The sequence below is a fragment of the Mytilus trossulus genome, chromosome 7, assembly GCF_036588685.1.
Source record: "Mytilus trossulus isolate FHL-02 chromosome 7, PNRI_Mtr1.1.1.hap1, whole genome shotgun sequence".
NCBI lineage: Eukaryota > Metazoa > Mollusca > Bivalvia > Mytilida > Mytilidae > Mytilus > Mytilus trossulus.
The window spans coordinates 82,805,901-82,830,878 of NC_086379.1; the positions used below are offsets into that span (position 1 = coordinate 82,805,901).

Genomic DNA, 24,978 nt, shown 5'->3' on the forward strand with positions numbered 1-24,978 from the left:
GATTCACCACAAGCCAATCTGTATACAATGGTGTATATGTTACAATATTAGTTCTGTAGTACTATTTTTCATTTAAAAAAATCCGGAAAAATAACTGTTCCGTCCAGGGTAGGTTTTAATTTTACATTTACATTTGCTTTGTCCTTCCCGCGAAACATCTGCAACAATGCGTCAAAATAGACCCAAGAAAAGACAAAAAGACAAACAAAAACATGAAGATAATCAATCAGATGCATCTCAGGCAGATAGGGAGATGTTTCTTCAGGCCTTTGAAAGTATATAATATTGTTTAACGTAATTGTTCTGTGTAAAATGCTCATTTTTATTGTCTCGTGTAAATCTCTTGTCTCTCACTCTTTGTTTCCTGTTTTATTTTAGTATTTATGATATCACCAAAAACGATTTGCTCGGTTGATGCTTTTATTTTTCAGGATCGGTACATCCACAGTTTCTGTTTTATCCCTCTATTGTTCTTTTCAAATTATCTCCCTTTGAGTGCTACTTAATTTCCACATTAAAACATTTTTCTGCCAATATATATCCAGGTGTAATGATAAGTCGTTATACTAAGGCTATTTTTTTCTTTTTTTTTCTGTAGACTTAGCTTTAATTTTTTATAACCATGCATTGGCAAGCTTGATAACTCGTAATTGTTTGTCAGTAACTAAATGTACAATGATGTCCCATACGGAACCTTCTGACCTTGTTTGTTTACATTAAAATTTCAATGGCGTCAAAATCACGTGATGTCAGTTCGTTATATCCAATCACATTGCTCTACTGTCAATTAGGGGATTTTTCAGTCTACAGCAATTACGTTATTTCTTTCTGGGATATTGCTTCAAAATAGTTTGCAATAGTTCTGGGTTTTATTCAACAGGAAAACTCTTTTTTTGCCATCCCTTTTGACATCAAGGGAATTTTGTATGAATATTTACATACAGTCATGATGGTCAGAATATCGATCTTTTTATAATGAATAAAAAGAAAATTCTATGAAAAATAAATGTAAATGGTTTCTTATTAACCAACTCTATATGCCTGTTCAAAATTATGGCATGGACATCGTTTTTTCATATAGTTTTCCTTTCATTTTGGTTGAGCTTTTTTCGCGGGAAAATCGAGAAAGAGGTAAGGAGCATGTCATTTCTAAATTCCTAAAAATACGTTTTGCTTGACCTATATTGCCTGCCACAAGATTGATGACGCTGAATGGAATGTACTCAAAGCAATGGAGGCCGGAAATGGGATTTTGTGAAGTTCTAGAATGTTTTTAAATATTCGGAAGTTGGGATTGAAACGGGCATAAGAAAATTGGCATTTTTTGGCAATAATTGAGAACAACAATGAAAACTTACCTTTAGAAATGTTTTTTTATTCAAAAGTGCAGAAAAAACGTATTTTGCACTGTTTTTCTACGCCAGAAGTACCGTAGTGACATCAATGCGAAGTTTCCCCGTGTGTTAAGTTCAAACACAAATACCTAACGAACTGACAAGATGAACGATCTTAGACTACGGTAGGATACCTTAATACTAATCCCGGCTGACCCGACCGCTTGAACTTTTGACACATACAACAATAACTTTTCCATTGTGGCGTCAGATATTTTGTTGTATGACGTCAAAATTTTACTGGAACCTGTTTTATTTCCAGTAATGGTGGACAAATACATACCTGTCAACCTCTGAAAATGAAAAGTCAGGTCATGACCTGCATTGAGAAAAAAAATCTCAGGTCATAACGCGTACGACATTTTGCGGGCTCAATTGAAGAACAAAAATATGTTTACATATAATTTATATAGTCAATATGTATATAAAACAGTTAGAACATGTATACAAGTTTATTTCAGACTATTGTTATATTCCATAGTAGCAGACTTGGCATTCTTTAAAAGAACTGCACTTGGTTTCAGTTCATAGCAATGCAAATGTGTATTCATTTTACAAGAAAGAAGAGCACATAGTGTATCCTTATTAAGATCAGCCCTAAACTCTGTAGCTATTTTCTTTACTAAAGAAAATGCCCTCTCACTGTCTGCATTGCTGTTTGGCAAAACCAGTAATGTTTTAGCAAGTTTTGACAAAACAAAAAATCTTGGCTTGTTAAGAAAAATGTCATGCAACTTGGACATTTCTCCCCAAAATGTACCAATGTCAGTTTCAGGGGAAGTGCAAAGTGGAAGTTCATCTAATGGAGTCAACTGATAGTCACTGAACTCATCTTGTAGCTTGTTGAAAATATCGTTACGTAGCTCAGGTAAACAAGTCCTACATTTTGACTTTTGGTTACATTGAAAAAGACCGATAAAACCGAAGGTCATATTACTTCTAAATACCGGAAACAATTCCGGTCAGAAATCCGGGTGAAACGGGTAATGTTAATGGTAAAGAAAAACTCCCGGGTGAGAGGTGAAAATAACGGGTGTCACCCGCAAAAAACGGGTGAGTTGACAGGTATGACAAATAGCGATAAGGTGTATTGCGATTAGTAATCTTCTACACTTGAATAAGCCTCACCGGACACAGTTACGAACAATTTTTGAAATTTGATTAATATATTATACATGTAGACTACTTTTCTTGAGGTGATTTTAACATAGATTAAAGATGCGTGCAGGCTTTCCATTTTGCATCATATATATATCCCACATAATTTTCTATTCACCATATAGGATACTTTAGTAAGATTTGCGTTACCTCATTTTACGGGTCAATTTAGCCACCTATGGACGCAATTCTGAACAGCTAGAAATTATATTACTATAATTTGCAGAAAAAATCCATGACAACAGTCTAGATTGATAAAGCATACATTTTTCATAATTTCAAACTCATTTCCAGAGGAAATTAAGATGCACAAGTTTGTATTTTACTTACTGGGGCTATACACCTTATCATTATTTGTCCACCCTTACGGGACATCACAATAGTTTCAGTGAAATTTAAAGTCAATAAATAGGTAATATCTGACACCTCAATTGCAATGGTGATTGTTGACTGTTGTATAAATATACCTTATTGCAGGGACTAAACTTGGGAATTTCAAGCTAGGAGCCCAGACCAGATATTTCATAATTAGTTTCTATATGTTGAACTGAAATTTAACTGAAAGTTTAGGGGCCCAGCTCAAAATCTAGGAGCCATGGGCGACTGGGCCCCCTTTAAGTTTTGTCCCTGTTATTGCTATTTGTACCCTGTTACTGGATATCACACAGGTTCCCATAAAGTTTTTACGTCATAAAACAAAATATCTGATGCCACAATGGAAAAGGGAGTGTTGTATGTGTGAAAATTTCAAGCGGACGGGATTAGCAATAAGGTGTATTGGCTGTATGATGTCAAACGTTCAAGCCGGACATATTTGTTGGTTAAGCAGGACAGATTTCCAAATAGTGTCTGTGATAAGAGTATATTGATGTCATACTACAATCTCTTTGTCAAGTGGTGTCAGATATTTTCTAATATGATATCAACATTTTTTGATAACCTTTGTAGTGTATATATATTATATGTGGAAATGGCAAACCAAATAGTGATTTGGTGTAAAGTGTGTACTAGGCCTTAATTACAATATTGTTTGTTTCCCCAATCCAGACCCTGCCAAGCCAGGTGTGGGTAGGTAGGTAGGAAATAATTTTATTTTTTCAAAAAGCTTCAACATTATCGGACGATCCGGCAAGCCTGAAAATCCAAAATGAATAAAATAACATTTGACTTAGTTTTGACAATTTTATGAGTAGCACCAATTTTGCAGGGTCGGTCGGGTTTGGGGAAACAAACAATATTTTATTTTAGGCCCTAGTTCAGTGAAAGTGGACGTCACACTGAAATAAATAAATAAACTAAATTTTAAAAAAATCATACAAGACTAATAAAGGCCATAGGCTCCTGAATTGGGACAAATGCAAAAAACCCATCAACGGGTCTTCAACGCAGCCAGAAAATACAGCAATGGGAGGCATGTATCAACTGGCCCCTTAACAAAAATGTTTACTAGCTCAGTGATAATTGACATCATACTAAACTCGAAAAATATAAATGAAATTATACAAGACTAACAAAGGCCAGAGGCTTCTGACTTGGGACTGATGCAAACATACAACGGGTTTGAAAATGTCTCAATCCTCCCCCTTTACCTATACGTAAAATTAAGGAATACAGCAATACACACAGAAAAAATTACGTTTAAAAGAAGTCTTGAGTCAGTTGTCAGAATAGGTGACAAAAGAAACTAAGCAAAATGACAATGGTACATAAATGAACAAAGAACTACTAGCAGTTACTGACATGCTAGCTCCAGACCTTAATTAAGCTGATTGAATGATTATGTCTTCATCATATGAAAATCAAGTACAATTCCTCCTGTTAGGGGTCTAGTGTCATCCATCATATAATACAATATGAGATGAACATTACCAGTATCATGCCAATGAACTGGTTTTAGAATCGATGTGTTTATTTCTAATGCAAAGACCATATGAGTGAGTCAATTTTAATAACAAAATATGCAATCCTTAATGACTTGACAACAGTATTGTACCTATATCCTTCCAATTAAGTCAAGTGCATTTAACGGGGATTTTAATCAATTAAATGTTAAAGTATAAATTGTTTTTTCAGAGCCAACACAGATATACAGATATTTAAGGAACAGACATTTAGTTGCTGTAAGTACAACAGTACAACATCTTATCATGAAGTTGGATATTATAGCAAAATAGTGTGTATTTTTATTGGATGTCTAAGAAAATAGTCTAGCAGATATTAAGAGAAGAGTGGGTATAGACATGCACATTAGACAAATAATAAAGTGAATTTGAATTATGTCTATAGATATTTCAGGATTTTTTCATTCTGAAACTGTTCAGTTTTTTTTAAATCCAGATTTTTTTTTGTAATGAAACCAATTACACTAAGAACAGATTTTTAACCAATTAAGGTGGTACCTAATACTACAGGGAGATAACTCTGTAAAGTCAGCTAAACGTTTTAATTACGTTGTGTTGTAGAAGGAATATTAAGCTTCTCACTGATCAAAATTGATGTTTGTCAAACTGCTATATAACCAGTGTAATTTTTCTGATAAACGGTTGGTTCAAATTTTTTTCAAATTTTTACATTTTTGTTTAAGGGTCAAAGTAAATACTTTGACAAAATTTTATGAAAATTAAACGAGCCAAATTAATTTTAGTGAAAGTGTTGGGTACCACCTTAAATTAAGAAAGGAAATGGGGAATGTGTCAAAGCGACAATAACCCGACCATAGAGCAGACAACAGACGAAGGCCATCAATGGGTCTTCAATGTAGCTAGAAACTCCCATACCTGTAGGCGTCCTTCAGCTGGCCCCATAAAAAATATGTATACTAATTCAGTGATAATGGATGTCATACTAAAGTCCAAATTATACACAACAAGAAACTAAAATTAAAAGAACATCTAGATTTAAGTAATTAATAAAAATATATGATAATCTATACTATTGTTTGGTAAAAAAAATACAAGTTATATTCATAATGATCATGATGATGGAATACCTTAAAGGGAAACTTCGCAAAAAAATCAAAAATTGATATTATGTTCATTCTGTATAAAAATGCTCAAATTCATAGATATTAAAGTTTTATTCCGCTAGATAAGCGATCACCATCGGTTTTAAATTTAGAGTATCAATTCTCCGAGATCCGCCATCTTGTCTTCTTTCCCGATGAAAAAAAACCGATATGTCTATAAACCACAAAGAAACAAAACTACAGTAACCGATGTAGTCGTAATTGCGTGTCGATATCTTGTCAATCGTACGGTTGTTTAATCCGACTAACTAACTTGATACGGAAAATATTCTTACTTTTTTTAAAATACCATGGTCTGTTGTTTTTAAACTGTTGATATTGGAATTAGGTGAAAAGTCAAAGTTGAAATCATAATTAAGTGTTCCGTGAAAATTGTTTTCGAAAATCTAATTTGTTCATAATTCTTTAAAGTAATAAACTTTTTTCAAATATATTTTGATCTTCCCTCATCTGATCACCAGCATGGCTAAAGGTATTACTTCCAAAGGTATTGTGAGGGGTGTGAGGTGACACGTCCAGGTATTCAAGCGATTTCCTGTCGGGCTTGCAAGTTCATGCATCGTTTCACTTCTGCAGGTATTGATCAGTGTACACGGCTGATAACTTATAACTTATAACTTTCCATTTTGAACTATCAGATGTATAATATACAGCTCTGTCTTACTTGTCATTACTAAACTCATACGCTTGTTTATAAATAACATTTCTGGTGTAAAGAATATAATTCATAAAAATATAAATAATACCCAAAAAATAAGATTTGATGAAATTAAAATCTATTTAAATATTTTTTCCAAGGGTGAATTTGGGAAAATGTAATATATAGTCATTGTCAATAGTGAAGGACAGATTGGAACAAACCAGAAATATTGATTTAAAAAAATGTACGCACTTGCCGACGATTCGTTTATACGACTGGATAGAAAGTTACGGAACAATAGCGCAATTTAAAATATATACGTGTATACATTGAACATAAGAAAAAAACATATATTTTGAATAAATAGGGGTTAAAGTGTTGTAAATAGACTAGTCCACGTATGCCAACAGTATGTAATCAGACTACAGTTGTATACCAAAAGAAGAAGAGAACCAATTTGATTTAAATACAGGTCGATGTATAACTTTTGCTTTGGTTCATTGAAGCTGTGGTCCTAGGAAAATCACAGATTTATATTTCAATAATATTTTTCTCAAACAAAGGAAGGAATTCGTCATCACAATTGTTATATATGCCACTGGACGAACACTAATTATCCCCAGGGGATGTGAATATTTTGCTGGGAAACTTTTGAGTATCAAAGTTTCAAATTAATTTCGGGATTTATTTTCTTTCTTGGTATTCAATAACAGAAAAAAGAATAAATTACTTGTTCGCTAAATAGGGGTATTCTTGTCAGATAAAAGAATTTTAGTTATATTTAAAAAATAGGGAAATATGACATTAAATTGGTTCTGTCTTTTTTAAAACATCGTTTAAACGATGTGTGTCTAAGGTGAACGCCACAAGAACCCTGTAATACTAGTACGAGAGTGTAGCATGTAAACGTTCCTTCTCAATAATATGGTTGTATTGGAAATCTTTTCATACAGATTGACAACTCATTGTCCGATATGCATGTAATATTTGCCACATGATGCCCATAGTTCTTTCTGCCATCATCACCTTATTCTTTGATATTGCTGTAAACATCGATGGTTCACACCCAAACAAAATGGGAGTAATGAACCTTCAGAGCTTCTCCGTGTTATACACTTGTGAAATATATAGAAGAAATTTCTGTATTGAAATGAATCTACATCTCACAAACAGGATTTTCAAATAACGATTTTGAGTAATCACCTTACAAACCAATATAAACGTATGGCAAGATATAACCATGAAGGAATTTAGTTTTTGTCAGACGCAAGAACTCATCACTATATCATAAACGTATACGTATATATATGCAGTTTCAAATATCAAGAACAAGCGGTCGATGTCGATAGCCTGTTTTCTAACTGTTCAGAGTTAGACATGTCACTTGTTCATTCTTGGAAGCCTTCATATTCCCCGTCTAACGATGGGAACTCTTTCTGATTGTGTTTACTATAAATGCTTGTATGGTAATTCTGTCGTTTATCTGTACAAGCGGTTGCATTTCCTCTCCTTTCCCAACAAACAAACGAACGAAACGCCACTAGTCTGATTTCTCTGGAGCTCATCCTCTTATACGTCAGGAAACTTACATGTATACTAATAATGATTGTTTCATGAACAACGATGTATGAACGAACTATTATAAATTCGTCAATATCTGTTATGCATGACTAAAATATAACTTTTATTACAACTACTGTATTACTTATTTGGATTATTCAACATTGCACAAATATTATCATAGAATTTTTAAAAAAATCCTCAAAAATTCTAAAAAGAAATAATGCCTTAGCTTAGATAATTGGTATTCTTTTCACAAAAAGTTCGTGTAAATGATTGTCAAATGAATTTAATTATGTAAGAATAAAATGTTAAAAAGAAACTAAAAAAAAATTATGCATGTTGTAGGTTGTATTTTTTTGTCAATTAAAAACTTTAAAATTGCAATAGTTTTATTAGCATTTAAACACAGCCAGATTTGAATACAAGTTAAGAAACCCCGGTAAATTCAATGATATCAAACAGATGTACAATGGTATATTAAATTGGGTAATATTGCATTTAGTTTTTATTAAAGATTAAAACTACTATTTTTTGCTTCATATTTGAATCTTTACGCCAATTGCCGCTAAGAAAGTAATAAAAAATTGTTTCCTTTTATTTTTATACACTTTCGGAATTACGAATCAGAATTTTATTTTCAATTAATTTACACAATTTAATTATTGTATCTTTATTCTCATCGTGTATTAAATCTTAGTGTATTAACATCATGGCAGCATATACTCTTTCTAATCCTTTCTGTTTATCCTTTCCAAATAACAACATTTATACCTGTGTACGCTTGAACTCACACCTGCGGCTAAATAGCTACAAGGTAAACGAATTGACCTCAAGCCGAGAAATATACAGTGACCTTTACAAACTAATATACACAGTCTGCTCACACATTAGTTGCATTGAAATGATTATCAAAACAATAACGGTAAATAGAATTGAAATATTTTCAGTTCAATATCAGTAAAAATGTTCAATAAATATTTAAAAAAAAAAAATCTCAACAATAATTAATTAAATTTATTCAAAAACATTTACTAGAGATAATTTTATAGGAGTTTAATTCAATCAATACAAAACGGTATATATATGCATATTCACTTTCGTTCATTCTTATATTGTGGTTAATAACTTCGACCATTCGTCAGCTGTGCGCTTTTAATTACGTATATTGTCGATAAGCTACAAGAGTTAAACAGATTTTATTTTTTCCCAGAATTCAATAAATCGGGCTAATACGTCACGACCCACTCGAGAATTCAACCAAAAAAGTTACAAATACTTGATTTTCTCCGTTATTAGAAGGAATATAAATTTAAAACTTTGCAAATGTGTTTTTTATGTTAAGATGAACATGATTAGATGATAAGTAAAAAATCGCGGAATTTCCCTTTAATCTTGACCAAGATTATAGTTGACTTGACAAAATTTTTGAAGAGTTCTTATATAATATATGATTTTCAACAATTTATGATTATTTTAATCTTAATATTACTGATAAATATTTACATTTTTCATTGTTTATTTCAGCCACTATTTTTACAAAGAACATTATATTATATGAAACACAGACGTTCAAGAGACAACTCTAAAAGGTAAAATAATCTTAAAATAGTTTTATCTTACATGTTTACAGTTTCATAAAATGTATATAAAAAAGTCAGTTGTAATTTCCCATGGAATTTTCAGTAGGATAAATTTTTCTGAATATAAGATATTAAATGTCTGTATTATGATATACTGTTGACCGTATGTCAGTACGACATCAACATGTCAGACATTAACTCAAAAACTCTTTAACCAATATGCATGAAAACTTTGGGGAATTGTTCCCTGCTCAGGAGTACACAAAATTAATATGCTAGGTGTCAAGGTCAATACAAAAAATAATACAAAGTCATTTACAATGAGTTTATAGTGTAAGACATTTTGTGTCTAAAATTTTGTAGTTCAAGAAACGAGAGGCAAAAGATGGCAGAGGGACGTTCAAACGCATAAGTTGAAAAAAAATCAGACTTTTCAATCTACTGCTATAGATTTCCAGAAAAATTCTCAAATCTACAGAATTAGAAGGAAGTTAAACATATGTTGCTATGCATGACTGTTGGCTTGTTATTTCTTTTATAACTTTGGAACAAATTTAGTTTATTTTATATCAATTTTAAAAACATTGACTTTTTATTACCATCCAAGAGTTAAATTCCTTGGAACGATGAAAAAGAGACACAGAAGGACAAACTAACCTCAAGACACCTTCTTAACACATAAAACCAGGTTTGCTGTCTTTATGACAGCTGATTTTTGGTTACAAGTTGATTTGAACAATTTTAATCTTTCTGTTTCAAGATAAAAATATTAGTAGTCTCTAACCTATAATTTGACTGTTTCTTAATTTCAGGAAGAATTTTAAATCTAGTTCCTTACTTTCAACAGTAGAACAGAAACTGACAAAGACATTGTGCCAAGAAAAGTAAGTTTTTTGTAACACATGATTATATTGAAGACAGATTAAGGTGGTACCAAACACATTTATTAGAATTAGCTTGTCTTTTTAATTTTTCATAAAATTTGGACAAAATATTATTATTTGACCCTTTGACAAAAAAATATGAAAATTTCCAAATATTTGAACCACACGCTTTATAGGACATATATAGCAGTTTGACAAACACTTATTTCATCAATGAGACGCTTTATATTTTTTCTAAGAAATGTTCACCTAAATTTAACAGAGTTATCTCCCTGTAGTGTTATGTACCACCTTAAGTTTTTCTTTCATTAGCGTTGGGGGGGGGTGTAAGGGTTCGTTTAATCCATAGTTTTTTTTATCCAAATTTTTTTTAAACTGATAGGTTGTTTTCAGACCTATTCTGAGAATTTCATATCTCAAAATTGATTGAAACCAATTGGATCAAAACACAGTTTATTAATTTGTTTTTAAGGTATTTAGGGGTTAATTTCAATCAGACACCAATTCTTAAAAGTTCAGAAGTAAAAGAAGATGTGAAGTATCAATGAAACAGCAATCCAACAACAAAACTAAAAAAGCCTAGAAGGCATTTATGAATAGACAAAGGGTCAATATCATTTGACCAGTAATGTGCTTTGTATATACAGGCCTATGTAAGAAAAAAAGACTGAATAACCAAACCAACATAAAAGTTTTTTTTGAAAATGAACTCTGTAAATAACAGAGACATTTCAAAAAGATAAGTAATCCAATTGACCTCATTGCAGTTATATATACAGTTAGGTTGAACTTTATTTTACTCATTGTCTTAATTCATAACCTTTTTCTAAACCTTATTTCAGAGCCAAATCACATTTTCTGAATCTGACCTTCAATGGATTTTTCTCACAGAGTGGTATGTTTAAAACTGATATATACAGATTGTAACAAAAACACTTTACTTTCTACTTTGTCTAGTTGGTCATAATATGTGACGGCAATGAAAAGAAGATATATATACAGCTCAATAGATACCATAAACTTTAAAACAAAACAAAATAAAAAAAATTTACAATAGAAAAAATAAGTTTTGTTTGGTGATAAACTATTACATAATGCACATTGTGTGCTACGTCTCTGTTTTAAATCATCTCAATCATATGTCAGATTAAATTGTCTAACACACATGTGTTATCCATTGTAGCCTTGAATTGTGAAGAAGCTGAAGTTGAAGCTAAATTACTCAAAATATGTCATAAAAAGAGAAAGGTAGGAGAATTACTTGTATGTAGATAAATTAATCATTCAATAGACAGCTTGCAATTGAAAATTAGATAAAATGCATGAGAAATAATTAACAAGACCAGAACAATTAAAAAAATTGATTATAGCTATGCGTACTACTACTAGTCCACTCAAGCATTACAATTTGTTTGATTTGTTGAAAGCTAAGAATGAATTTAGAATACTGAAAAAATTATATCCTATTTTCCTTTAGTTAGGATTTGACAATGTTACCATATCAGTAACCCATGGCTCTCAAAAATATTAACAAATTGTCGGTGATATGTGGACAAAATGTTTTTACCAAATGATAAGTAAATTACAAATTATTCCTGTTGCACCAAAATGTCATAGACAAGTTATTTGATATCTCCAATAATACTGTAACCTTTTATTATTATCTTTTAAAATCAGGATGTATCCTCTCCAGTTTTACAGACCAGCCTTGGTAAACTGACCATTCCAGTAAACCCTGACGCAGACGAGTCATTATCAAAGACGTCCACCATATCAGTACCTCAGCATCATTTCTCTCACAGCAGTGGACATTCATTTACATTACTTCTCTCAGTCAAATTATTACCTAACATTACAAATGGTTTACATAATGGTGATATATCAGATGAAGGTCAGTATATCATTAATTGTCAGCATGAAGTATTAGGGCTTTGTAACTATCCAGAGGTAACCAGTATGATGAATCACAACTTTACCTCAGCATACATTAAGATGAGAAAGATTACTTCTCATATAGCACAAATTAAATTTACAATACGGGAGGGAAAAAAATTTTGAAACCACAATATGTTTTAAAAACATCTGTAAAAATGTTCTAGCTTTTAAACCAAGCTACCGTATATTTCTAAGTTTACAATATGGTCTTGAAGAATAGAAGAAAAGGCTAAAATTATCATCTTCTTGTAATGAATTTTGCATTTTGACCCAGTAAAGGTCACCTGAAATTTAATACAACAACTATGCACTACATAAATACAGTATTGCTAGACTGAAATTTTATATTATTTAAAAATGAGTACTGAATGTTTATTATAGATGAACCTCCATCCAAGAAACAAAAGAATGGGTTTGATACTGAGTTAGATATCTACGAGTCAGATCTTGTCATCTATGACAGACAGAGAAGGTGTCAGTTAAGTGATGGAATGTATGAGGTCGTATTACATCAGATCCATACTGACCATGGGAAGGAGGCTACATGGGAATCAGTCATGGATGGAAAAGTAAGCTTAGGAGCAACTCATTGCCATTTATTCCATTAATAGGCAAAGTATAGTTTGGCAAAATGTCACTTGGACTGGGATGAAAGTTATTAATTAAATGAATGAGATAATGAGACTCCGCCCATTCAGTTGTCCCTTATCTTTCCTTAGCTACAGTTAGGTTTATTCTACACTTTCTTTGTTACCAATATAGAGAAAAAAGATATCATAATCAACTTTCAATGTATATTTTTATGCCCCACCTACGATAGTAGAGGGGCATTATGTGTTCTGGTCTGTGCCTCCGTTCGTCCGTCTGTGAGTCCGTTCGTCCTGCTCAGGTTTAAGTTTTTAGTTGAGGTAGTTTTTGATGAAGTTGAAGTTCAATCAACTTGAAACTTACTACACATGTTCCCCATGATATGATCTTTCTAATTTTAATGCCAAATTATAGTTTTGACCAAAATTTCATGGTCCACTGAACATAGAAAATGATAGTGCGAAGCTCAGGTTAAAGTTTTGGTCAAGGTAGTTTTTGATGAAGTTGAAGTCCAATCAACTTGAAACTTAGTATTCATGTTCCTTATGATATGATCTTTCTAAATTTAATTATACCCCACGCAACCAGTTGCGGAGGGTATAATGTTTTTGACCCGTCCGTCCGTCTGTCAGGCCTGTTTCTTGTCATCGCAACTCCTCTCAAACCACACAACAGAATTTCATGAAACCTTTTCAGATAATAAGGACATACTATGTAGTTGTGCATATCGACAGGAAATTGCGATTCAATTTTTTTTCTAGGAGTTACGCCCCTTTGAACTTATTTACTTTAATGTACTTCTGCAACAGTTTGTCATCTCAACTCCTCTCAAACCACACAACAGAATTTCACGAAACCTTTTCAGATAATAAGGACATACTATGTAGTTGTGCATATCGACGGGAAATTACAATTCAATTTTTTTTCTAGGAGTTACACCCCTTTGAACTTATTTACTTTAATGTACTACTGCAACAGTTTGTCATCCCAACTCCTCTCAAACCACACAACAGAATTTCACGAAACCTTTTCAGATAATAAGGACATACTATGTAGTTGTGCATATTGACGGGAAATTACGATTCAATTTTTTTCTAGGAGTTACGCCCCTTTGAACTTATTTACTTTAATGTACTACTGCAACAGTTTGTCATCGCAACTCCTCTCAAACCACACAACAGGATTTCACGAAACCTTTTCAGATAATAAGAACATACTATGTAGTTGTGCATACCGACGGGAAATTGTCATTCAATTTTTTTTCTAGGAGTTATGCCCCTTTGAACTTATTTGCTTTAATGTACTTCTGCAACAGTAATAAGGACATACTATTTAGATGTGCATATTGGCAGGACATTAATTTTTCTTATACAATTTTTTTTTCTTACACTTATTTAATTTCTCCAATGACAATGTGGGGTATGTGAGCGTGCTCACTAAGGTTCTTTAATTCCAAATCAAAGTATTGACCCTAATTTCATGGTCCACTGAACATGGAAAGTTATAGTGCGAGTGGGGCACCCGTGTACTATGGACACATTCTTGTTTGATAAACCTTTGGTAGAAAAAATGAGATTTGTGAAGAAAGATTTCTCACTGCATATAATTTCTGAGAGTGGTATATTTTGAAATTGCAGTCAGACAATGGAAGAAACTCTACATTGGTACATGTATACACCCATGCTATCAAGGGAAGTTATTGAATTGTCAACTTGATTTTTATGCCCATCTACGAAAGCAGAGGGGCATTATGTTTTATGGTCTGTGCATCCGTTCGTTTGTCAGTCTGTGCGTCCGTCTGTGCATCCGTTCGCTTCAGGTTAAAGTTTTTGGTCAAGGTAGTTCTTGAAGAAGTTGAAATCCAATCAACTTGAAACTTAGTACACATGTTCCCCATGACATGATCTTTCCAATTTTAATATCAAATTATAGTTTTGACCCCAATTTCATGGTCCACTGAACATAGAAAATGATAGTGATGTTCAGGTTAAAGTTTTTGGTCAAGGTAGTTTTTGATGAAGTTGAAGTTACATCAACTTGAAACTTAGTACACATGTTCCAGATGATATGATCTTTCTAATTATAATTCCAAATTATAATTTTGACCCCAATTTCACGGTCCACTGAACATAGAAAATGATAGTGCGGGTGGGGCATCCGTGTACTATGGACACATTCTTGTTCACAGAATTTTAAATTGCTGACAACAAAAAGACTTGATTATTTTGTTTTCTGTGAAGGGTGAAAGCATAACAGTTACAATTGTTTAATCCATTATTTTTGTTTTTCAGTCACTACAACCATTTGAAGTTTTTAGCAGATGTCCAACATTAGAGTTTCATATACATTGGACAGACAAAACAGGTTCGTCCGATCCTGTCTCAGGGACACCCATTCCATTTACAGAACAGTATTCCAGTCCAACTCCAGACTCAGGTAATGACATATCCAATTACGGACCAGTATTAATGTCTTATCCAAGATTTGAAACCAATCGGACAAGGTCATGGCAGTCGGATTTAGAAATAAATTATTCATGTTTCATACTGCATGTTATCAAAAAACCTAGACCAACAGGTCATTATAAGCATTTCTCCTTCACACAGGGGATGTTAGTTTGCTGGCTAATGTGTCTTTTCTTGAATCAGTATGTCAAAGTTAGAGTTCTTATAAATGGACTGAAATATTGGTACAGTGGGGTGCTCATTTTCGTCATATCTTTCCATGTTTTCTTCAGTTTATGTTCAGGTCTTGATGTTTTTGAAGTATACTGATATTTCTATATGAAGATAACTTCAAATGCAAAATATTCTTAGCCTGAAAACGTGTTTGATTTGAGTAAAATCATCTGAAAAGTTGGATTAAAGGGTGTTTGAAACTCTTAATTTTTTGTCAACGGGGGACACATATTCGCCATTTTTATATATCTATTTAAAACCAAATAACTGCAGCTTTAAACAATATTTATCTAAAAATTTCACTATAGACAAATAGCAGCCATTAGAAAGGTGTAAAAAACTGAAATTTAGGGCAATCAGTCAAAAGAATTACTAAGGAATGCTTCTTTAAAATCGTTTTTGTCATTCAGGAAATTGGCTGAAAATCGTTGTCCATTTTTCGGTCCTTTGCCGTAAGTGCCGAAATCTAGTCTTATTTTCAAAAATAATCGATATTTGTTATAAAAATATAATTTAACGGCTTATTTCTTCCATTTCAACCATCCTTTGAAGTTTTTACACCTCAAAATCATAAAACAGCGAAATTGTGTCCACGGCGAATATGAGCACCTCACTCTAACAGAAGAATTGTTTAAGGTTACTGACTTGTGAACCATAGGCCAGATCTTTACCAATCTTTTGTGTCTATAGACAAAGCACAACTACTAGTTAGCATGATGTTGATAGTCTCGACAACACAAGATAGTTCTTGGTAGATGCACTAAATCACTGAGATAGTATCAAATATTAATTTGTAGCTACTTTTAAAAGTTAAACATCATCAGGAATCATAGATAAGAACTTTAATAGTATTGTGAAAAAAAAGCAGTTGTATATTTAAAAATTGTTTATTTTTTCTTTGCAGGGAATAATGAGATTAAAGAGAGCAATCAAACTACACCAAAGAAAACTCAGCGTATTTATTATCAGTTTTTATACAATAACAACACACGGCAGCAGACAGATCCACGGGACGATATGAAATGTCCGTGGTGTTCACTCAACTGTGTTCATTTATACAGTCTATTAAAACATCTACGATTGTCACATGCTAGATTTAATTTTATATATGTTGTAAGTATATATATGTATTAAATGATTTCAATTTCTTTCAGATTTATTTTAAAGCAGAGTACCTTCTGAAGTTCAAAGGAAAATAAAATAAGGAATGAATTAAGGAATAGTTAAAATGCAACAACAGAATGCTTTTAACTTTATAGAATGGAGTAAAAAAAATTATTGACAAATGTTATTTTACAATTAATGTAGGGGCAATCTATAATGCTTCAGGCCAAAAAAAATAGCATTCTAGATTCTATGTACAAGTTATGAAATAGTATGATGAATAAAAAAAATAAGAAATTGGAAAACGAGTTTTTTTTTACTTAATGCACCAAAAAGGGTGCTCATCTTTGTATTGTGTAAAACTGAATTATTCTGTCCCTTTACAGGTACATCCTAAAGGTGCCAGAATAGATGTCTCTATAAATGATCAGTATGATGGATCTTATGTAGGAAATCCTCAGGATTTACATAGTCATGTAGGATACGCCTTCTGTAGGAGGGGTCCAGTAAGAAGGACTCCAATCACCCATGTAATAGTGTATAGGTAGGTTTATAAGATTTACATAGCCATGTAGGATACGCCTTCTGTAGGAGGGGTCCAGTTAGAAGGACTCCAATTACTCATGTTATAGTGTATAGGTAGGTTTATAAGATTTACATAGCCATGTAGGATATGCCTTCTGTAGGAGGGGCCCAGTTAAAAGGACTCCAATCACCCATGTAATAGTGTATAGGTAGGTTTATAAGATTTACAGTCATGTAGGATACGCCTTCTGTAGGAGGGGTCCAGTCAGAAGGACTCCAATCACCATGTTATAGTGTATAGGTAGGTTTGTAAGATTAATATGCTATTTGTAATTATCTCCCTCTTCCCTTGTCAATCCATGTTCCGTTGGTCTACAACATGAAATTTTAAAATAAGGAGATGTGGTATGATTGCCAATGAGATAATTTTCCATCAATGTTCAAATGATGTAAATGTATGCAATTCTTGCAAGTGTAAGACTTCAATGACAAAAATCTATACCATATAGTCTGTTTTAAAAGCTTACTGCATACAAAACATGTATCAGTTCAATTGAGAAAACTTTTGGTAAAATTTATAACAAAACAATTCACGAAAAACAAATATGACACATTAAGTTGATTAACATGCACCAATTGCAACGACGGTCCACCTAACCTGAGACAGTGAGGCAGCACTACATTAGGAAAATACTATGAATTTAGTCAAAAAGAGCTTTACTCATCAGATCAACACAAAGCAAAAGAAACATTGTAACATAAACAGACAGGACACGGCATCTCTAACAATAAGTGATACACAAAAACAGAAAGTTTGGTCTTATTTTTCACAGGACCTTCTGAAATTTAATATTCACTGTGTCATAAAATATTATTTTCTCACTGGTGATTCAGGCAATGCCTTTCATATTATTGCTATGATTGATTTCAGACCAAAAAGACCTCCTCATTCTCTGATAGAATTTATGGAACCGGAATGTGAAAATCAAGTAAACAGACAAATTACACAGGGCCATAATAGGTAGGTACATATTAGATGTCAGGTTTTGTTAACAAGTGGCGTGCATTAAAATAGATGTTTTGAAATTTGTATGGATTGGTGGGGGTTTCTTTTTCAGAGTGCACTAGGTGTTTTGTGGATTTCACCATTCTATACTTGTAAAATATTATACATTTGACTTATAACATGTAGTGATTGATTATTAACAAACTTGTAAATCTGAATGTTGTTTATTAGTAACTCAGATATATTCCAGTAGGTATTTATCACTCAGTTTGGTTTGGTAGAAAAAATCAAGTATTTCACTTGCACACAGATATTTTTATGTACACAAATACTGTGGATTCATTATTATGTCCAATTTTCATGGGTTTCATGGGTACAGATGAACCACAAATTCAAATATCATATTTTCAATAGGCTTTGTATACAGATTGACAAAACCCTGAATTCAAATATCGATGAATATGCAAGTTTTCAGCAATTACACGAAAATTGATATCCATGAAAATAAATGAATCCACATTAGCAGAGAAATAATGAACTTGCAATGAGAAGTTCAATCCTAGTTCACCAGCATAAACTTTTGTAGCTATGAAACATGAATGAAGTTCTACTCATTTCTATTTGTCTATACTCTTGGTAATGCAAGCAGATTAGAGGCTGATTATCAGTGCTTGAGTATAACAACAGCTTTCAGATTGAGTTATTGTTTTGTTCCTGAAAATTAAACTCTTTGACTCATTTTGGCTTCTATTTTTTTAATTCCTGTAGATCTTGAGCTCATTTTTGGGACATCAGTGTATAATGATACCTTTGAAATTGAAATGCGTTAATTGTCCAACTTTTTAGTTTATACAGTATAACAAGTTGATGAAATGAGGCCCAGTGGGAATAAGAGGACAAATTTAAAGGCTTGTGCATCTCTTGAAGGATGTGCACAATTTCTAAACTTGAATGTTATAACATAAGAAATGTTTACTTTTAATAGAAAAACCACTTTCCAAGATAAGTGGAATACACCGTTATGATTCTATATACTAGTCTGGCTGTTACTGGTGTATATATAGTTGTCATAACATGTAGACTGTCTAGCCACAGTCAATATAAAGAAGAAGATTTGATTAGATCTAAAGGTAAAGTATATTGTTAGCCTTATATAAAAGCTAATTGAGATTTTAAGATTCTGTGAGAATCTATAATGGCATGTCAATAGTTGTGAATTTAAACGTAGATTATTAAAAGAAATAAAACCTTTAACTTCATGTGTAATTTGTGTATGCTTCAGGTTATATTTCCATCTGGGTACATGTCAGCCAGTGAAACCATCAGAGATTGATATGGAAGACGAAATCACTCCTCAGTGGCTACGACAAAAAACTGTAAACGTAAGTATGTTAGCTAATAATCACATTGGTAGAGGGGAAATATCTTGTATTCCAGCTAATAATACAGACAAAAAATGACATTAAAATATGCTTATTATGCCGTCACTTAAGCTTTTACCTTTCTAGAGTTATGCACCTTTGTAATTGGAAAAATTGCTGAATTTTTGTTTACGTTCTCCAAATTTAGTTTGCGTAAACAAACTGTTATGAAACTTATTATCAACGCTCATTACCACAAAACAAAGATCAGGTTTGAATTTGGGTGATTTCACTTTTACTGTTTCTAGAGTTATGCCCCTTTACAAGTCGAAAAAAATGACTTGTTGGTTTCTGTTCTCTAACTTGAGTTTGCCTCAACTTACTGTTATGAAACATATATACAATGCTTATTACCTCAAAACTCAGATCAACTACAAATTTGGGTAGAATCACTTTTACAGTTCTTGAGTTATGTCCCTTTATAACATTATAAGCAAGCAGGGGCATCATATATGTCCCTAGAACACATTTTCCATTTATTCTTTAGTTAAGAATGATGACAAATGGATAATCTAAGTCAGTCTTTACTCCTTGTTAAGAAAAAGATTTAGTAACACAAGTATGTTGATGAGTCTTTAAATAATTTGCCTGTTGTCTGAATCTTTTGTAAGGGAGCTGTTGAATTGGTTCACGAAATTATGGAGAAATCCCAGATTTTGACAAGCTTACTAGTATTAAAGACTTGTTGAATATCTAGAACAATTTCTGTTTCTTTGACAATAATTATAGAAAAAAAATCAGAAGATAGTAAGTAGACAATAAATAAATTGTGTCAAAGACGAACAGACAATATTACAGATAGAAAAATTAAGAACACTACACTTAAAAGTAACCAGACAAGCATTTGACTGAATTAAAATCATAAAAAAAAACATAATACATTTGTAACTTGCTTTGTTGCACACCTTTTCAGATTGACATGTAATCAGATCCTGTTTTGATGGTAAATATTTTGTAGATGATAGATGAATTATGCTATGTACAATGTATTGATGTTAAATATTGTGTATATATTTTGTAGATGATTGACGAATTTACTGATGTGAATGAAGGAGAAAAGGAATTGATGAAGTTATGGAATCTTCATGTGATGAAAAACAAGTATGACAATATAATCAAATTCTCATTACCACAAAACACAGATTAAGATGAATTTTGGTGGCTTTACTTTTACTGTTTCTACAGTTATGTCCCTTTACAAGTGGAAAAAATGACTTGTTGGTTTCATCAGAACAATCTCAGCAGACTGATGGTTGCTTCAAGTGAGGGGGTTGTGGGGTCAATTTATTGCTAGGGCAAACCATTTAGACTTGATACTTGGTATTTGCTGCTTCTCTGCTAAACATGCAGCATGAAGGAGTAAGGCCTATGACAGTTTCCAATTAGCATTTTATTAACCGGATTTTTGTGACAAAAATGTCGGTTATTAAATTGGGGATGCTAGGCCGGCGGGCGGCAGGGCGGGCGGGCAGGCGGGCGGCAATCAAATGTTGTCCGTGCATTAACTTAAGAACCGTTCAACCAAAGCTTTTAAAATTTTAATATGTTGTTACTGACAACTAAATGAAGGTCAAGTACAATAATGGCCATTTTGACTTTTACCGTTCAGGAGTTATGGTTCTTGAAAGATTGAAAAATGGCGTTTCCAGTCGTGTCCGCGCATTTACGCATGAACTGTTCTACCAAAGCTTCCCAAATTTTAATATGTTGTTACTGGTGACAAAATGGAGGTCAAGTTCAATAATGACGATTTTGACTTTTACCGTTCAGGAGTTATGGTTCTTGAAAGATTGAAAAATGGTGTTTCCAGTCGTGTCCGTGCATTTTCTCATGAACCATTCAACCAAAGCTTTTCAAATTTTAATATGTTGTTACTGATGACAAAATAGAGGTCAAGTTCAATAATGACGATTTTGACTTTCACCAATCATCAGTAATGGTTCTTGTGAAATTGCCAGGACACAAATAAATGCTAATAAATCCGGTTTGCTGTTGTTGTGACAGCCTCTTGTTTACAAGTTCAAAAATCTAGCTTGTGTATCGCTGATACTAAGCAGGGTTGATATTCATATTATATTAGCCTGCTACATCTTTTATATGATTTTAATTTGAGAGTAAAATGATTCCATGTAAATCTCTAAAATCAGATACTTTAAATTCAGAAATTATTGCATGCATTTATTATTGCGATTTTGTCATTTTACACTTGAATGCGATTTAAATTTTTACAATTTTGAGAAAAGTCATGCTTAATTCAGTTAAAATATTACAAAATGCGAGTTTTAATCATTGCGTTTACAACTCAGTCGCATTATTCGCAATAATAAAAACCTCGCAATAATTTCTGAATTTACAGTACTCATTTGTAATTTTTTGTGGATATAGAAGAAAATTATCCTTAGTAGATACTTAATTTAATAGCTTTAAAACTCTTCCTACATGCTAGAAGGCAATTTTTATTTCATTGGTACACTTCAATTTATTTAATAATGAATTGTGTCTATTTCAGCTACATAAGTGATTGTCAGATAGTGACTGCAGCCTTGGAGTTTGTCACGCTACACGGCCAGGAAATCTTACAGAAAAATCTCTACCAAAACTTTATACTACACATGGTCAATCTGTTTGACTTTAGTCTGATAAAACCTGAGGAAGTACAGAAAATATTGACTAAACTAGAGGAAATCAAAACAAACATGTCATAATGTCTGACGTCATTTCATATTTATATCATTGCTAAACTGTTACCTTGTTAAACAGTTATTTTATGTTCAATGAATTTTGTAATAAGTTAAGATTTAAAAGATGGCTTGTTTTGGAGTTCAAAATAGACTTGTTTTGAAATTGGCTCCTCATTTCTTCAAATTTAGAATTTGAGCCTCTGCCATGTTAGTTGTGCCTGTATTTATTTTCTATTGTATGCATATTAAAGCGCTTTGTAGTTGTGGATGTATCTAAAGTAACCATAATGGTTTAAAATAACGCACCTGACATGTGTCAGCTAAAAAAAATGTACTCTCCGTCTATTTGCTTTTACATATTTTGTATTGTGAAGAAACCTTCCTTCTCTGACAGCAATAGCATGATATTATTGAACTTACTTAAAGCAATCATCAAAAATTAGTTTGGTTTTATAGTTTTGTATGTCAGTTTAGCACTACATTTATATTTGTGATTTTTCAATCTCTTAAAATTTTAGATACTTATTTATAGTTTTCTCCAAAATATATCAGGAATTGTGAAAAGTTTTAAAATTATTAGCATCAAAATCTCAGGATGATTTATGCTCAATACATATTTTGCCTTAAGTTCCCCATGGATAATTGTGTTCATTAGGAATGGAAAATAGATTTATCTGAAGATATTCCAGGGAGACAACTTGTTTTGATAAAAACATTAATTACATGAAGAAGTTATATATATTATATATATTTTCCTCTGACAGACTATTTTTTGCTTTGTCTGTATCAAGCATGGAACATAATTGTCTCATATAGGTATTTGTTTAAAAAGTTCCATTTTTCAGAAACCTTTTTAAGCATATCAAGGATATTTAAACGAAACTCCTAACATTTTACGAAATAAGTGATTTAGTCCTTCATGCAAATAATGCTATTCAAGTTGAAATAATTTTGATTAAAAAAAACAAAATTCAGTCAAGTATCTAGTACAGTATGATAAAATTCTTAATGTCATTGTATTATTAGTATTTATGTTGGTCAATGTATTTAACATGACTTCTTTGGAAGGATAATTTCAGCAGACTCGCCCAATTCTTTTCTTGTCATGAAATGCATGAAATATTTGCCACTGGACTTTAAGCATCCAATATTCAATCTCTATTCTTTTCAGGGTCAGATTCACATAAAGGTGTACATCTAACACAAACAAATCAATAATTAAATCGTGCAATAATTTTAATAAAACAATGTTCTGAAATGTCTTCACACAGAAAGTGGAATGTCATGTGTTCTACAGGTTACCTGTTCTTATCCTGGATTATTAGGGTAAATTAGTCTTACAACTTATTTTGAATACATGTCAGCCATATTGTTCCATAAATTTTTAAATTGTGATATGTATGTATGTGCAGCTGAATAATTGTAATAAAAGTAATGTTTTGTGTTAAATTAGTTGATTTTGTGTGTTGTAGTCAAGTGCTATGGAATAATAGGACTGATACATTCAAGGTAATGAAATAAAAATTAAATTAAATGCCATTGCAACAACTTTTCACCCTTAACCAATTATGTATCGAAACAGTCTTTAGCAATGACAAAACCCATACTGCATAGCAAGTTGCAAAAGCCATGCATGACAAATGTAAAAGAATTAAATACAGAAATAAAATAAAGTAATTGGAACAAGAAAATAAAACAGCCTGGTTTTAATACAAAACAATAAAAAAAAAGAATTACATTTATAGCTACAAACAACAACTCCTGAATTACTGGCTCATTTGTTTAACTCAGAAACTTGCCTGTGATGCAAGTTGTATAGGTAAAAAATGGATTAATGTAGAAAAGAAATGGTATAATTTCTTATGAGACAACTCTTCACAAGAGACCAATTTACACAGAAATTGATAACTTTAGGTCACTGTACAGCCTTCAACAATGAGCAAATCCCATAACCCATAGTCCGCTATAAAAGGCTCAGAAATGACAAATGTAAAACAATTCAAAAGAGAAAATAACGGACTAATTTATGTACAACAAAGTTCAGACTAATTTTAATGATAAAGATAAGGGTCAAGTATAAATCAGTACAGTTGAGTATGGTTAAGACTGGGTCGAGTAAAAATCAGTAGAGTCTAGTACAGATATAGGCCATTTCAGACTTTTACTGGTTTATAGTGAATTGAGATATTTGAGATATTTATTATGTAGACTGGAAACTCTCCTTTTCACATCTTGTATTACTGAATCTTTTTCTACCCCTGCTTCTAAAAAGTGGGGGTATACTGTTTTACTTCTGTCTGTCCTCCGTCAGTCTGCCATCCAGTAATTATTTTTTGTAGCATTTTTCTCAGGAACTACACAAGGATTTCTGAAAATAAAAAAAGAAGATGTGGTATGATTGCCAATGAGACAACTGTCCACAAGAGACCAAAATGACACAGACATTAACAACTATAGGTCACCGTATGGCCTTCAACAATGAGCAAAGCCTACACTGCAAAGTCGGTTATAAAAGGCCCTGATATGACCCATGTAAAACAATTCAAACTTGAAATTGATTTCAAGGTTTATATATGCCAGCTATGTGTGTGATGCGTTTTCAGATTCATATCTCAACACCTTCTTGTTTGTACTTTTTATACTTTTTATACTTTTAAGATTATCCACTTGAGACAGGATATCTTCAGTGAGCAGTAACTGACCATAAAATAAGAATAAGAAATAAATTGCAAGAGCTTTTTGTGTTTTACCGTCATACAAAGCACCCAACAATGTGGTGGTGGTATGCTGTAATAC

At 32.3% G+C, this 24,978-nt stretch overlaps 1 protein-coding gene across 1 annotated transcript; it reads left to right on the forward strand.

The window, feature by feature from the left end:
• The first annotated feature begins 96 nt into the window (after positions 1–96).
• Positions 97–23,634, forward strand: LOC134726000 (polycomb protein suz12-B-like). Its single transcript, XM_063590351.1, has 15 exons — positions 97–275; positions 4,626–4,672; positions 9,305–9,369; positions 10,173–10,244; positions 11,087–11,139; positions 11,428–11,492; positions 11,922–12,135; positions 12,561–12,748; positions 15,059–15,203; positions 16,350–16,558; positions 16,936–17,093; positions 18,006–18,095; positions 19,363–19,462; positions 20,523–20,602; positions 22,011–23,634. The coding sequence occupies exons 1-15, from the start codon at positions 167–169 to the stop codon at positions 22,204–22,206; spliced, it is 1,791 nt and encodes a 596-aa protein (XP_063446421.1). The 5' UTR covers positions 97–166; the 3' UTR covers positions 22,207–23,634.
• Positions 23,635–24,978: the final 1,344 nt, after the last annotated feature.

Bases quoted from the DNA above. Each gene is read 5' to 3' on its own strand.
- LOC134726000 (XM_063590351.1), top strand. From the start codon at position 167: ATGCGTCAAAATAGACCCAAGAAAAGACAAAAAGACAAACAAAAACAT. The intron at 10,245-11,086 runs GTAAGTTTTTTG...ACCTTATTTCAG, and splicing joins AAGACATTGTGCCAAGAAAA to AGCCAAATCACATTTTCTGA. The intron at 19,463-20,522 runs GTAAGTATGTTA...TATATTTTGTAG, and splicing joins TACGACAAAAAACTGTAAAC to ATGATTGACGAATTTACTGA.